General features: G+C 42.1%; 1 protein-coding gene across 1 annotated transcript in view; it reads left to right on the top strand.

The window, feature by feature from the left end:
* Window positions 1-2,221: 2,221 nt before the first annotated feature.
* mtcl2 (microtubule crosslinking factor 2) overlaps window positions 2,222-14,647 on the top strand; it is a 35,218-nt gene continuing 22,792 nt past the window's right edge. The window contains exons 1-3 of the mRNA XM_030769041.1: window positions 2,222-2,373; window positions 4,504-4,728; window positions 9,153-9,311. Coding sequence (XP_030624901.1) covers window positions 2,257-2,373; window positions 4,504-4,728; window positions 9,153-9,311 — 501 coding nt within the window. The 5' untranslated portion in view covers window positions 2,222-2,256. The remainder of the gene's footprint in view (window positions 2,374-4,503; window positions 4,729-9,152; window positions 9,312-14,647) is intronic.

A 14,647-nucleotide genomic window follows, 5' to 3' on the forward strand; every position in this document is an offset into this window, starting at 1 on the left:
CAGTGAGTGAATGTATGAAGTAATGCAAGTCAGTAAAAAGGCTAAGTATCATATTTACAGCATTTTCAATCTAAATACATAATGTTCAACACAATCAGGTTTTGACTGCAAATCTAAATTAAATTAAATGAATAATGTGTATATCTAAACACTGAAAGGTAAAAGAAAATGAAAAATCTGAGAAATATGATAGCTCATCAAAAACACACCACTTACATATGACAACTGGTCTTTTATCATAATAAGCTTAAAGCACTGATCTGTATTACATTATAGTTTATTTTATATGAAAATGTACCAGTGAGAGCACAGACACTCTCTCCATGCAGCTTGTGCCAGGGAAGCTACCCTGGCAGAGAGTACAATGCTTTGTTTGCATTTTATCCAGCCAAACAGATGGCGCGATCTACAAGACTGCTCAACTTAAAGGAGTGACAATCAAATGGATGAGTGGATTGCGATTGATACATGAGCGGATGATAAAGCAATACAGAGGCATGAAAAGTGACAACCACCAGCCTGACATATAAACAGATAGTCTAAGAGAAGGATGGATGGATGCTTATATGGAGGGGATTGGACAAAATCTGGATCTGGCAAGACATGTCTGTAGATAGATAGATAGATAGATAGATAGATAGATAGATAGATAGATAGATAGATAGATAGATAGATAGCCTGATCACCTTCAATCCTATATAACTGTGAAAATATGGCAGAACATGTCTTTCTGATATGGTTAATTAGTTTGAACACTTTTGTTCAAAACTAGCTCTAAGCAGGGTTTGTGTAATGGGGTTCCATGAGCGCTAGAGAACACCTGAGCTGACAGAGGCCTCTCCCTTCTTCTGCTGTAACAGTTTATGAGTTCACTGCTAAAGTGATCTTGAGAGACTCTGAAATCTGTTTGTGTGTGTGTGTGTGTGTGTGAGAGAGAGAGAGAGAGAGAGAGAGAGAGTGTGTGTGTGTGTGTGTGCGTGATCACAAATGTATGTAGTAACTTAAAATTACGTTGGTAGGGTACCTCTTGTCATATCCTTCAGCATTACCTCTGGACCACGCTGGTGGCAGTAGAGCTTCGTTAGCATGTACGATGATTCCAGACTACGATTCGTCACGGACAGAGCCGCTATCTGGGCGGGGAAAAACAGTCCCTCCAAGACCACTGTTCATTACACCTCTCTGCCAATGCTGAGCAGCGGCGAAAAAGATAGGAGACCAATTTACAACTACTTAGAGGAAAGCATCTACAAACTGAGGAAAATAAACACTCAAATAGAAAGTAGAGCGAATACAACCTCCCTACGTTTTCTACACTGGATTCGAGACGGGTTTTCCTGCCCTTTAAAATTCAGGACTATTTAAGACCGCTTGAGCTGTCGCGTCTGCAGTTTTTCGTACGCGCTCAACTTCTTGAAATAGGGATTTCCATTCTGCTTAAAGGCTGATTTCTAAACGGAATGAATGACAAAGACAAAGGTTGACACAAATTCTTCGACCCATTTTGTCTTGTCCAAGGAAAAGAGACTCCGGCACAAAATGGAAAACGGCAGTCAGGGTGCGGAAAGCGGGCAGATGCAGCCCCAACCGCCGCACCAGTTCGAGCAGCAGCCGGTGGTGCCGCCACCGCAAGTTAACGAGAAGAAAAAGATTAACCGAGCACCATCACCCGCCAGGCCTAAAGATGTCCCTGGGTGGTCACTCACAAAGATCCGGGGAGGTATTGGTACACCAACACTAAGTGTAAAACCGGGCTCCATACACTTGGGGAGTCGAATGTCTAAGCGCAGCCCTAGCACTGGCAAAGAGACGAGATCTGAGAAGGGAAAACTGACGGGAAAAGCTTCGCCTTCTTCAGCTGGTTCACAGAAGAGCGGCAGCAAAGCGACCAAAATTAGTCGGAGGAAAGTATCAGACGCTAGTATTGGATCAGACGACCTGAGCAAAGATTCAGGGTGTGCTGCGGGAAAGCTGTCCCCGACTGATAGTAGCTCTGAGCTCTCCGACTGCGCCTCGGATGAAAATAAACTTTCAACGGACGCGTTAAGTAGTGACACTGAAACCAGCAGCCGTGGTGGGGCAGACGGAGACAAACCGACCAGTGGTCATGCATATGGGTTTTCAGACAAAAGTGGAAGGACTAACCAAAATCCTAAACCCAATTTGGAGAAAGACAGAGTCTCACTGGGATTGGAGACCGGAGAGGGGAGCATCTCCCCGGGTGACGAGAGATCTCTCACCTCCCTCGACAGCCGGATGCCCGCGAGCACATCCTTGGCGTTTTCCGACCTGACCGAGGAGTTCACAGATGGCATGCAAGAGGAACTTGTTAGGGAAATTGAAGAACTTAGGTCGGAAAACGACTATTTGAAGGTAAGAAGTATCAACTTGGAAAATGTTAACCCAGCAGTTACCACAAAAATATTAAGTTCATTCATCTTCTGCAATAACCTTGTAAATTATTTTAAGCCTCTATTCACTATTAACTCTACATAGTTTTCATTGAATCATTCATATTTTGAACACAACGTGCTGTCTTGTGCGATTTCAAGGGTTTTGAGGTTATTGAAATATTATTTCAGTGCTTACTATAATGCTATAATAATGTGGGCAAAGTACCAACTTTGTTCAGATTATACTCGTAGTTGATTAGCTGGCTCACTTGATTGATTACTGACAACAGTCATGGAACGGCTCACTCCCCTCCAGCCGACAGGATGTGAGGTGGTGTCTTTGAAGTGGCATGTGATGTGTTTCGTGCCCTTTTAACGGGCTCTGTTTTTACAGCGTTCAAAGAGACTTAAATGGCCCTTTCCTTCTATTGTTGAGCAGCACTGCTGAGGTAATTCCCAATTGTGCATACAAACTAATATGCACAAAAGAATTCGATGGGGGCTTCTCCAATCCCCCACCCCCTCCTTACCAAACATTCGAAATGGAAAGTGTACATTATGAGAAGGTTAGCCTTTTAGGCTTTTTAAAGTGCCGGTTCCAGAAGCGAAGTTTTAATAGCTAGGTTATAGCCGTTACTGTTAACTGTGAACAAAGCTGATACTTGTCAGATGGGCGTGTCAAAGGCAATTGCGCAGTCATTCAAAAATTAGCCATGCAAGATTTAAACAAGAGTGCTTGAGGACAGTCGTGTTCTCCTATTGTCAGATCTTGTTCGTTTGCAGAATAATGAGGATACAGTATATATTCCAGATGTTTTTCCCCCTCACCTGTAGTCAGATGCTGTATTTGGGTCACGTAGGGCATGGATATGCCTATACATCTTTACTAATCTATTTCCATGATATTCCTTCTCTCGGTCGATACACTCACTCAAATAATGCAGCGGTTTGTGTGCGTGTGCGCGCGTGTGCGTTGTTGTTGGAACCGGGGCTACCCTCGCAAGCCGTGCAGATGCTGCTGCAGCAGTCCAGCGCGTCCGCGCCCACCTTTATCACTCCATTGTTTATACGCGCGGGGAACACGTGACGCTCTGCAGTGGGTGACCTACATTCTGCCAGTGTGATAGCACGCGGTAGCCCACCTTACCTCAGTCTGTTCCAAAAAGGGGTCATATTTACTACTCTCTCTCGCTCTCTCTCTCTCTCTCTCCCCCCATGAATAGTTTATCTGGCTTATTACTAGGCATGGTTTCTGGCTTTGTCAGATTTAGAGTAAATCTTTCCCAAACACAGTTTTATTATGTAAGCACAGAAGCAGAAAAGGGCCTGATAAAATCCCTGCACTACTGTTTCGGAAAAAATGGATTTAATACATACATCAGTGGCAGTGTGAATGCATTTAATGTGTCAGAAAACTACTGCATGAGGAATTCCAGGAGGAACGCTCGGATGTTATTGTCAGATAATGTCTCATTTTAAGATATTACACTAAAACTAGCACTTAAACATATCAGCTAAGTTTATCAGTAATAATAATATCTTAAATTCACCTGGAAGCAAGATTTCATTATTGATATATAGCTGTCATGAGGAATGCAAATGGAGTGATCAAGTAGACTCTATATCTAATAGAATCAATAACATTATTTTATTTGGATTTCATTGTCACATTCTTGGTGTGGAGCTTTGGAAACTGACAAATCACTGTCCAAGGAAGTTGTGATGGTTTTTACAAAAATACATGTTTATGTTCCCCATGAGCATTTCTCTGTGAATCATAATCAGCATCATTTTATCACCATCACCATTATCACATCAGACATCTACAGCTCACTGCAAAGTTTGACTTGTAGACAGAGGAGAAAATAAGGAAAATACAAAAATTGGTGAAATAGGTCCTATACAGTTATTCAGTTATGATGAATGAGCACCTATGTCATTGTCATCATTGCCATTAAGTATCTAAGTATCCAGCATTGCTGAAAACATCACCCTCTAGTTCACCTTCTTCTCTTTCTCTGTCTATCTCTCTCTCTATCTGTGTGTGTGTGTGTGTGTGTGTGTGTGTCTGTGTGTGTGTGTGTGTGCGTGTTTTGCCGCTGCACTTCAGGATGAGATGGAGGAGCTACGCTCTGAGATGTTGGAGATGCGGGACATGTATATGGAGGAGGACGTGTATCAGCTCCAGGAGCTCAGACAACAGCTGGACCAGGCTAACAAAACCTGCCGAATCCTACAGTACCGTCTCAGGAAGGCTGAGAGACGCAGTCTCCGTGTCGCCCAGACTGGACAGGTGGATGGAGAGCTTATCCGCACACTGGAGCAGGATGTCAAGGTGAGAGAGTGAAAGACAGAAAAAAGGGTTTGTGGGTTGCTGTGTTAATTTTGGTTGTTATATGTTTGTATTGACTCCTTCACTGAAGTAAGTTATCTATTGTGTAACAAGTAACCTTCTCCTGACTTGTGATGTCGATACAGTGTGATCATGTTTGTGCTTGTGAAAATCATTTTTCCGTCCTAATTCATCTCAGTGAAAAATTTTGACTCAATGGTGTGAAAATCATGTGCTTAGATTCTGCTTTCAATATAACACATAAGACAGCTGGGTCAGAATGATAGTGCATTTCCTTCAAAAGCTGACATGCACATTTTCCTGTTTTTGTCCCCAAAGGCTAGAGACAAGATAATGAACCACGTGGAATGTTCCTAGAATTAGGAATGCTAAAATACAAGCTATTACAATATTCAGCATTGCATTATTCTGCCTTTGGTATCTTTTTTTTTTGAGGGGGGGGGCAGTCTTGTCAACTGTTTCATGTAACCAGGGAGCACAAAGCAGCTTTTCTCTCATCTGTTAGGGAAGGAGACGAATAGCAATGATGTCATTCCCCTAGAGTCACACCGGCCTCAGCTGTCCTGTGTTTAAAATGGTGGAGTTGTATACAGTAACACAAGGGGGTGGGGGGGTGAGGGGGGGGGGGTGAAAAGGAGAGAAAAAAATGTGCCCTCTACTGCCAAGCTAATATTGTATCTCTTTGTGTTGCTTTGCTGACTCCACAGACAAGGGCCTTGTATCGTGCTTGAGTTTAAATCCCAAACTGCCAGTCACAGAGCTGTTTTGGGAGGTCAGTGTCTGGGTTAGCCAATCAAAAAGGGCCGTTATCACAGGGAAGAAAAAAATCAGCAGGAAAATACCCCTTCTGTCTCTCTCAAATTCTTTAACAGTTAGTAGGAGTCTCTTAACACTAGGCCAGTTGTGTCCCCTTGGCTATGGGCAGATGCCAGGTCAAATTTCACTGGTGTGTTCAGTGCTTGCTCTTTCAATTTAGGGATTAAATACACTAGAGCTTCTCCCACTGCCTAAAAGAGACACTTTTTCGTACTAAAATTTACAGACACACTGAGTCCCAGAAGAGTAGGGTCAAAACTTTTCCTATTTAGATTTACAAAACAGAGCAGGCTAACAACTGCGTATTTTTTTTCTAAAGGGTGAGAAAATTGAACAGGCCTAGTAATGTGATCAGATAGTAGAATCTTAAAAGACATTTTTTTTTTCTCTGAATCAAATAGTAGTAAACTAAAGTGGGTATGATGGAAGGCAGAGCAATCTGTGAAGGTTATGAGTAAGCTGGCCGCTTAACTCCTTGTAGAGGTGCTTTGTACGTTTAATAAACTGACCACAGTCACTGGTCAGAAATGCATTTGCACTGTGGAGGCAGAACAGTGACGCTTGATTTTCTCTGATTCAGTTTCTGACAAAGGTTTTCCCATGTCCTCTCACATCCTGTCATGGGGCAAACTCTCAGGGCAAGGGGGATGGGATGAAGTCGGTTTGAGAGTGTGTACGTTTGTTTACTTATGTGTGGGAATGGGAAATTTATATGTTACTGAAAACTCATTTCCTCCACTCTTCTGTGCTTACTGTCCTCATTTATATAGCAATTAGGAGAATATCTTTGTTTCATAGAGAGAGAGACAGACAGACAGACTGACAGAGAGAGAGAGAAAGGGAGAGAGGGGGAGAGAGAAACAAAGAAAAAGAAAGAAGGATCAGTGCATACTAATTCTGTGGGTTTGTTTGGACAACTCCCATATTTAAGACTCTCTGTTATCCATGTGTGATTTTTTTCTCCACAACAGCAGAGAGAATGGAGGGGGAAAAGAAGGGGGGGGTGTTGTTTGGTCAGACTCTCCTTATTCAGATAACAGCTGCTTGAAGGCATGTTGTAAACTGGTGACAGAGAAAGAAGGAAGTGTGTATGAGTGTGTGTTTTTGTGTGACTCTGAGACAAATGGAATACCATCCTCCACATGTTTCACAACCAGCTTCTTTTTTTTTTCAATAGTCCTGAACAGTTCTGAGAATTTTTAATGCTAACTCCCAACCCTCAGCTCATCTTTTCCTCCCCCACGCCACTCAGCAGTAACAAGCATACATAATCACCCATGTCAAAGTCAACCAGAACAGTTGTCTACCAAAACAAAGATCTGTTTAAAACAGAAGAGACTGGCACTGTCAGTCAGAGAGTTAACACAGTCTCTTGTCCTGCGACTGTACTGTTCGAATTTGCTTATATCCTGAATGGTTTAAAGCATTGCAGCACGTGGATGCTGGTATATAGGCAACATTCTTATTGTGGGAGTCCACAAAGGTGAAATTCAGGTACAATCTGACTCTAGACAGATTGTGCATGCAGTATATAGTCTGACTTGAAGACAGTCACACAGACAGACCAGTAGACAGCTAAACTGTTTGACAGATCACTCTTTTTAAAAAGCATGTGTGTCTCTTTGAACTCCTATATTTATGGCACATGTAAGTGAAAAGGCATTTGTGTATTGAAGTTATCAGGGGGACAGAGAGGCCCTGACAGTGCTAGTCTAACAGATGGTTAATGACTCAGTTTGTGAGTTCCCTCTCCTCCACAAACAACTGCTTTCATACAAACCGCTTTATAGATAAAGGTCTGTCAGGAGACCGTTACAAATGACCGTTAGGAAACTTACATATGTGGAGCAATACAGTACACAAACACCTACATATATACACACACACTCTCAGTTTCTAATATGCACAAACACACACACACACACACACACAAACATGAAAGGGGCCCTTTGATGGCTTTGATTCCTTTCATCAGTCAAATGGTCCACAAAGTCAATCCTAAATACAGAAGGGGTTTGTGGGAATGCTGAGTGGGAGAGGGCCGAAAGGGACCAGCCAAATATGACATGCGTGATAGCCAGAGTTGTACCTCCTCTCCTCTCCTCTCCTCTGGTTTACACTGTGCCAGTGCATTGAGAGCATGCTCCTCACGTTCTACTTTTCCTCCCATTTGCAGTCTCTCTCATACTCACTAACACACAGCCCATGCTAACAACACACACACTCTCAATGTGTGCCCTCGCTCCAAAGCATGGCAAAGCTTCACCTCTCTACGGGGCCAGACAAAACAAGTCCAAGTGTCTGGAGGGGGGAGGGGATGGGTGTTCCTTCGCTAATTTGTGTAAGCAGCCACTTACAGAGGTTCATTACTGAAAGCTTTTGTTTAGCTACATCGTGGCCCACTCCCCATAAAGCAGTGCTTCATGGGTAAAGAGCACACCTTGGATGCCTCCCAGAGCAGTAATGAAAGAGAGCATTGATTTTACTGAAACAGTCTGCCTACCTCTAACCTCACTACAGTCAGGGGAGAGAGAGAGAGAGAGAGAGAATGAGAGAGAGAGAGAGAGAGAGAATGAGAGAGAGAGAGAGAGAGAGAGAGAGGAGAGACCTGATATGAATTAGAGCGTGATGTTGTTGGTACAGAAAGAGGTATTGTGGGGCTCAGCTGCACCCTGGCAGTGATTCAGAGAAAGAGAGAGAGAGAAAGAGAGAGAGAGAGGAATCCCTCATGTCACAGGCCACTCACTAGTCAGCCCTGTGTCTCTCTTTCTCCAGCTCCTCTCCTCATCCCCCTTTTCAGTGGATAAATGAATAAGCACCACACTCTTTCCACTAAGTCTCTCTGTTCCTAATGAATTGAACTTTGGCTCCTCTGCCATGTTACCCAGTAGTTGGCCTATTATCTGTAAAACACTGAAACATTTATTTATTTTTGCACAAATGTGAAGCTGTTATAACCTACAATAACGTCTCTGATAAAAGATAAAAAAGTAGCGATCATCCTAACTCCTCTAATTAAATATATAGAAGGTTAACAGTGTTTTGTTGTCATAAGCAAATCCTAGCATTCTGAGATAAATACACAGCGTCAGTGCTCCTTCTTTCAAAAATGATTAGACCTTACATCAGACCAGTCATCTTCTTCTTATGTGGTTTAGGCAGGTGTGTATGTTTGAAACTTTGTGGTTTGTTTTCTAAACAATGATCAAGGGGCCTTTATGTTTTAATGTGGCTTTAGTTTCAACGAGTATTAATAAACCCTAGCTTTCTTTAAGGACGTTTTATTTGAACCGTAAAAACATAAATTTGTAAACACAGTTGAGCAATGCTGACTATTCACTGTCAATTACACCATTTATGATATGTTAATTATAACATGGAAGGCCATCCAGCCAGACTCATTGTTTGTATCTGATGAATGGATTTTGTCTCCATTCATGCTTAAGGGACAATGCCCAAGAATGCAGAAAAAAAAATAGTGCTACACATTCAGCTTTTCTGCGTAACCAAGGCCTCTCTATGTCTTTGTGTGTTCACTGAAAGTTCTTGCTTTTTCTCTCTGTGCTTGTATGTGTGTGTGTGTGTGACAGGTGGCGAAAGACGTCTCTATACGGCTACACAGTGAGCTGGACTCTGTGGAGAAGAAGAGAATGAAGCTGGAACAAGAGAATGAGGAACTGCGTGTGAAACTCCAGGATCTGGAGGTGGCCAAGCAGGTCCTTCAGACAGAGTTGGAGAAGACCAGAGAGGTACAACTTAGCAGAATTTGGATGATTATCCCATTTAGAGCGAATGGAATGTTTTGTTCCATTTGAGGAATGTAGGAACATGATAAAAAACATTCTGAGGTTCTGATTCTGAGTAGAGCTGACATCTGAAGCGACTGAAGCTGAACATTCTGCTGACTCTTCTGTTAAGATCTGTTTTCTCCTCTTTGATGTCACTGCTTCTCCTTCATTCTATGCTCTTAGTGGACAAGGATGTATGTTTAGTTCAGACAGGAATGGGGGCGATCAGGAAGTTAAGACATTTTGAGGCTCTCAGGGACGTGCAGTCCCTTTAGAATATTAGGAGTTCATCTCTTCTGTGTATTCTACTTCCAGTTCTTGGGCAAGTTAAGACATTATGGGTAGCAAAACCTATGATGAACAATTAAGAGATGTGGTCAGAGAAAGACCTTTTCGTACAACTGGACCAGTCGAAATAGGGGGAAATCACAAATGGTTGGTTTAAGTCTTGAAATCATGAGTTCTTACAAGTGGACCACTAATTTGTCTCAGAAGAACTTCAGTTTTATGTGATTTAATTAGAAATTCTGCAGTCATTTAAATTCTTATGGGTAATTCATTTTTATTTGTGGGAATAGTTGGTTTGAGCTAGACTGTTGAAATTTGCTTAGGTTTGGGGTTCAGCACACATCCACATTCTGAGTTCCTCCCTCTTTGCTGTAGTATGAAAGCTGACTTGTCTTCGGTCAGTTGGTGGGTTGTTGAATTTTCTGTGCAAATATCACAGAAGAAAAAAATGACATTTGCTCACAGACTTCAGTGAGAGCTGTATGGGAAAAGAGACATAAAACATGCTGTTTTATTTTAAGTCCTCTTCAGTTGCCATAGCTGCCCTCTCCTTGGTTGCACCTTTGTTCAAACATTTAAATTGAACCCTAATCTCTGGTTTTGGAGAGGTTAGATAAGCCATTGGATGCCATGCTGAAAATATTGGTAAAACAAGCACTGCAACAAGATATGTTTGATGTATTACTGATATGACTGATGTATTACTGAGTTGTATTGGTTAATTGGAGGACTTTCTGATTGGGTGTTGCTGGTTGCCTGATATCTGGTTGGCTGAAATGCAAAGCAGCAAGCTTGGGCTGTGACTTTGCCATGTTGTCTTGTTTGTTGGTTGGCTGAATGAATGCTCTGGGCAGGGTGGAGCAACTGGCCATTCAGGGAGGAATTTTTGGGACAGCAAACACAATCTTGGTGTGTGCCTCTCCATTGCTGCAAACAGTGAATTTGCGTGTGTGTGTATGAGCGTGCATGTGTGTGTGCGTGTGTGTGTGACTGTGCTTGCATGCATGTGTGTTTTCAGAAGGTGGAGAGTGCTACTTGAGGAATACCTCACGCTCCGGCTTTGAGATATGTGTTAAAATAATTTATGAGTGTCAAAGAGAAAAGTGTGTGTGTGTGTGTGTGTGTGTGTGTGAGAGAGAGAGAGAGACAGAGACAGAGAGAGATAAGTGTTAAGGCAGATGAAGAAGGACAGAGTGGGGGGTGAATCATTGATTTTTGTGTGCAGTGCATTTGTTTTAGAGCAGTGATGTCGCCTTGAACAAGACACTGGTCAAGAGCTCAGACTGAGCATAATCATTGACACCACTATAAGACAGAGTTAGTGAGTGAGAGAGAGACAGAGAGACAGAGAGAGAGAGATCAGGAGAAGGCGAGATTATTAAAATGACCTGTGCAATATTAATTCTTAGTATGACTAACTACAGTTCTCAGATCCGTGAGCTTTAATCAAAGATTTGATTGGTTGCCTAATCTTTCCATAGACAGTTTTTACATTCTCATTGTAATGGTTGATGTGAAAGCATCTGGTCAATGAATGAAGTTCGCGGTGAAATTTGTCTCTTACAAACAGACTGCTGGACCCTTTTAAAGGACAGGCAGACGGAATGAAACACCAACCTGAACTTGCTTGAGGCAGCCTAATACCAGACTACTGATAAAGGGATTTCTCTCCTCTCTTCCTCTGCCTCCCACTTAGAACATCCCCCATTCCTCCACATCCTTCCCTCAATCCCTTCTTACCTCTTTATTTGACACCCATTGACTGGCATTCCAGCTGTTGTAAAGCTTTGGGGGTAATTAGGCTGGAGAGGGCAGGCAAGAGGGTGTGTGTGTGTGTGTGTTGGAGGGGTCTGAGATTAATTGAAAAGAAGGCCAGTACCTCTGTGTGGGGTCCCATCAGGGGGTTGTACTGAGGGTGATGAGGTGATGATGGGGGATGGGATGGGGGAGTTCTGATCACACCTTAGACAGGAAAGCTCAAGAACAGACAGGGAAAGGAGAGGAGAATGTCTCTTGTGTCCTTCATTTCTCACACTTTCTTTGTTCTCTGCCTGGCTCTCACTGTCTGCATCTCCACCCCCCCCTCTCTCTCCCTCTCTCTCTCTCTCTCTCTCTCTCTCTCTCTCTCTCTCTCTCTCTCTTTCTTTCTCTCTCTTGCACACACAGCTCTTCTTCATTACTGTTAAAGGAAATGGTTCTTTGTGGCCAGCTTCATGTTTATTTATAAATTTCAGGAAGCAATGGTCTTTGTTTTTCTCAGAGAGGAGAACACGCCCCTTAGGCAGGGAGGAAAGACAAGGTCAGTGGGTCTAGAGGACATAGAGGGGCTTGCAGTCCTGACCTGTTCCAATTCCCAATCTCTACCTCACTGGGAGCCGTGAGGGCTTCTTTTTTTAACAAGGCTAAACTGGATGCCAGGAAATTAATGCTATTAGTAGCAACATATGCACACTGAATTAAAGATTTGCAGTGTTTTGGAAGTGTCCCATCCTCTTTGAAATAGCACTGACAACTGGTTCAGCATGAATTTGATTATGACAAAATCTCTACATCTGTGTGAAAGACACTGAAGATATGGGTTTCTTCTTCACTAGTGTATGGCATTGTACGATTTATGAGATGAATGTGGTTTCTTAGATCAATAGAACTTTTCACTCCACATACACACTCTTTTATCCACACCTCTGCATTGTTCAGATAGCTGGGTCCAGGTTTGCAGCTGATACCCAAAATTACCTTCTTTCGTGGTCTGGGATTCTCCACTCAGGTCATTCTTAGGGCACCAATCGGTTTACCTGGTAAAAGCATGTTGTATTCTTGCGCTTGGTTGAGATCCACTTGAAACTTTAGAATTCTGGGTAGAATTCCAGAATGTTCTTGGTCTAGAATTTTAATTGGACTGTCCAGATTTGGGTTTCTGTTGTTATTCAGTTGTTAACTGAGAGCACATATGGATTCAAAAAGGTGGTATGCCAGATATATTTAAAGGCAAAGTTGACCTTTGTTGACTAGCTGTCCCATTTTGACAACCATGTCCTCGTAATTAGATCGTTGTCTCAATTTTTCTGATTCTCTATATCTGTTGACCAATACTCATGGCTGTTTTTGTTATTTAAATTTTGAAATCCAGAGGGTACATCAGTTTGTGACTTTCATGGGCTGATTGAGTAAAAATAAACTTTGTTCACATCTTGCAGGCCAACAGTAAAACAAACTAACTCACCTCTTACAACAAATTAAAACAGAATGATCTTGATTACAGGTCACTCAGAAAACCTCTGCTCTGAGAATAAAGCAGCCCATGACATTCTAACAGTGACATTTTAACATTTTACAGATTATTTCTTTGGAAATTCACAGATAGTGCAGTCACTATTGCTAACAGCAAAGGGGTAAATAAGTAAACGGTGTAGTAAATTAGTATAGTTTGTAGTGAGTCATTACAGCAAATGACCTTTTTGGTTAAAACCTTTTAGGAAAAAAAGAATTTAAAAACCTAGCCACAGACAGTTGGGTAGGTAAGAATTATAATGAGCACTTATATCAGAAAACGTGAACGTGCCCTATAGTGCTGTTTATTGGATTGGCTGCAACATTAACCCTGTCTGTTTGCACTGCTGAGTTTCTGTTTCTGTAATGGTTGTGCTCTGTGATCTATTGTGTAAACCACTGAGACTTGACTTGCATTGGCTCTTGTTATGAGAAAAAGCAGCTTCAAAGCCTTCTGTTCTGTATGAAATGGTTTGTTTTCTTTCTGGGTCATTGTGATTGATTAATGTGAAGTCTGAGAACAGGACTCTGAAATGATCAGATCAGAAAGAAACAACCAAGGAAAAACAACTCTGCCTCAGATGAAAGAGAGAGGGAGAGAGAGGGAGCGCTAGAGTAGGTCAAACATTAAGATGTACTGTGATTTTGAAGGGTTAAGGGAACCTTCAGCTAGTTTATCATTTGTGTCTAAATACAGACACATAGACAACATTTTGGGTGGATGGGAGCATTTGTCAGTGTAGCTTTGCATGGACTATTACTTTTCCGTGAGTTCATTACAGGGTGTCCAACCAAACACTTGCTCTGGGACTAATTTTTCATAGATCTACTGACATTTCCTCCCCAAAGGAGTGGAGAGGCAATTTCATGCTCTGATAAAATTACATATGAAGTATGAAAAAGATGGGTAGATTCTGTACAAGAAAAAAATGTGTCAGAGAGAAACACACACACACACACACACACACACACACACACAGAAGGACAGACAGTCTCTGTCCCAGCAGAGTCAGGTAGGTATTTGTGAGCCCTTTGAGAGTATTTTTTTGTCACCTGTATCGTGGAGTTTTTCATTAGATCCAGGAATTCCAGAGTGCATTGAGTACCAGCGATGGGAGGTATAGTTAATTGTAGTGTGCATCTGAGTGTGTTTGATTTCTCTAAGCTAATTCTCTCAGCATTCTGGTACACTCGCAGCTGTTTGTTTTTTATTCCTCTTTTCTCTTAGTCCCTTCTGTAAAGCAATAAAAGGATGAGGAATGTTTTTGAGTGTCAAATGATAACTCCCTGAGGGGGGCAGGGATTTGTAACCGGGAGGGACATTAAAAGGGCACTTTTGAAAGCTCTGTGTGTGAGTGGAGCCATTGTTGTCTGGAGTGAAACTCTGACTTGCGGGGACTAAGTGTAGTTTCTTTGTTTGTCTTTGTGCGTGTGTGTGTGTGTGTAGTTATGGCAGGTAGATTTTAGTCACATACACAGACTTTTTTGTGATAGCTGTACCTTTACACTTCAATCTGATGTGGTCGGGATTACTGCTCCCTGATGTAAACCACTCATCACCTCTGTGTGTGTGTGTGTGTGTGTGTGATTGTGTGCATGTGTTTTTGGTGACTAATGAAGACTCAGTTTAAGAATTAGGCAGGAATTATGTATTGTTATGTCTTTTTAAGCCATGCAGAAAATGTTAGAGTAAATTGTGTAGAATGAATGTGCCCTGAATCAGTGCTTATAGAACATCC

Source organism: Chanos chanos, chromosome 3, assembly GCF_902362185.1.
Source record: "Chanos chanos chromosome 3, fChaCha1.1, whole genome shotgun sequence".
In the NCBI taxonomy this organism is placed as follows: Eukaryota; Metazoa; Chordata; class Actinopteri; order Gonorynchiformes; family Chanidae; genus Chanos; species Chanos chanos.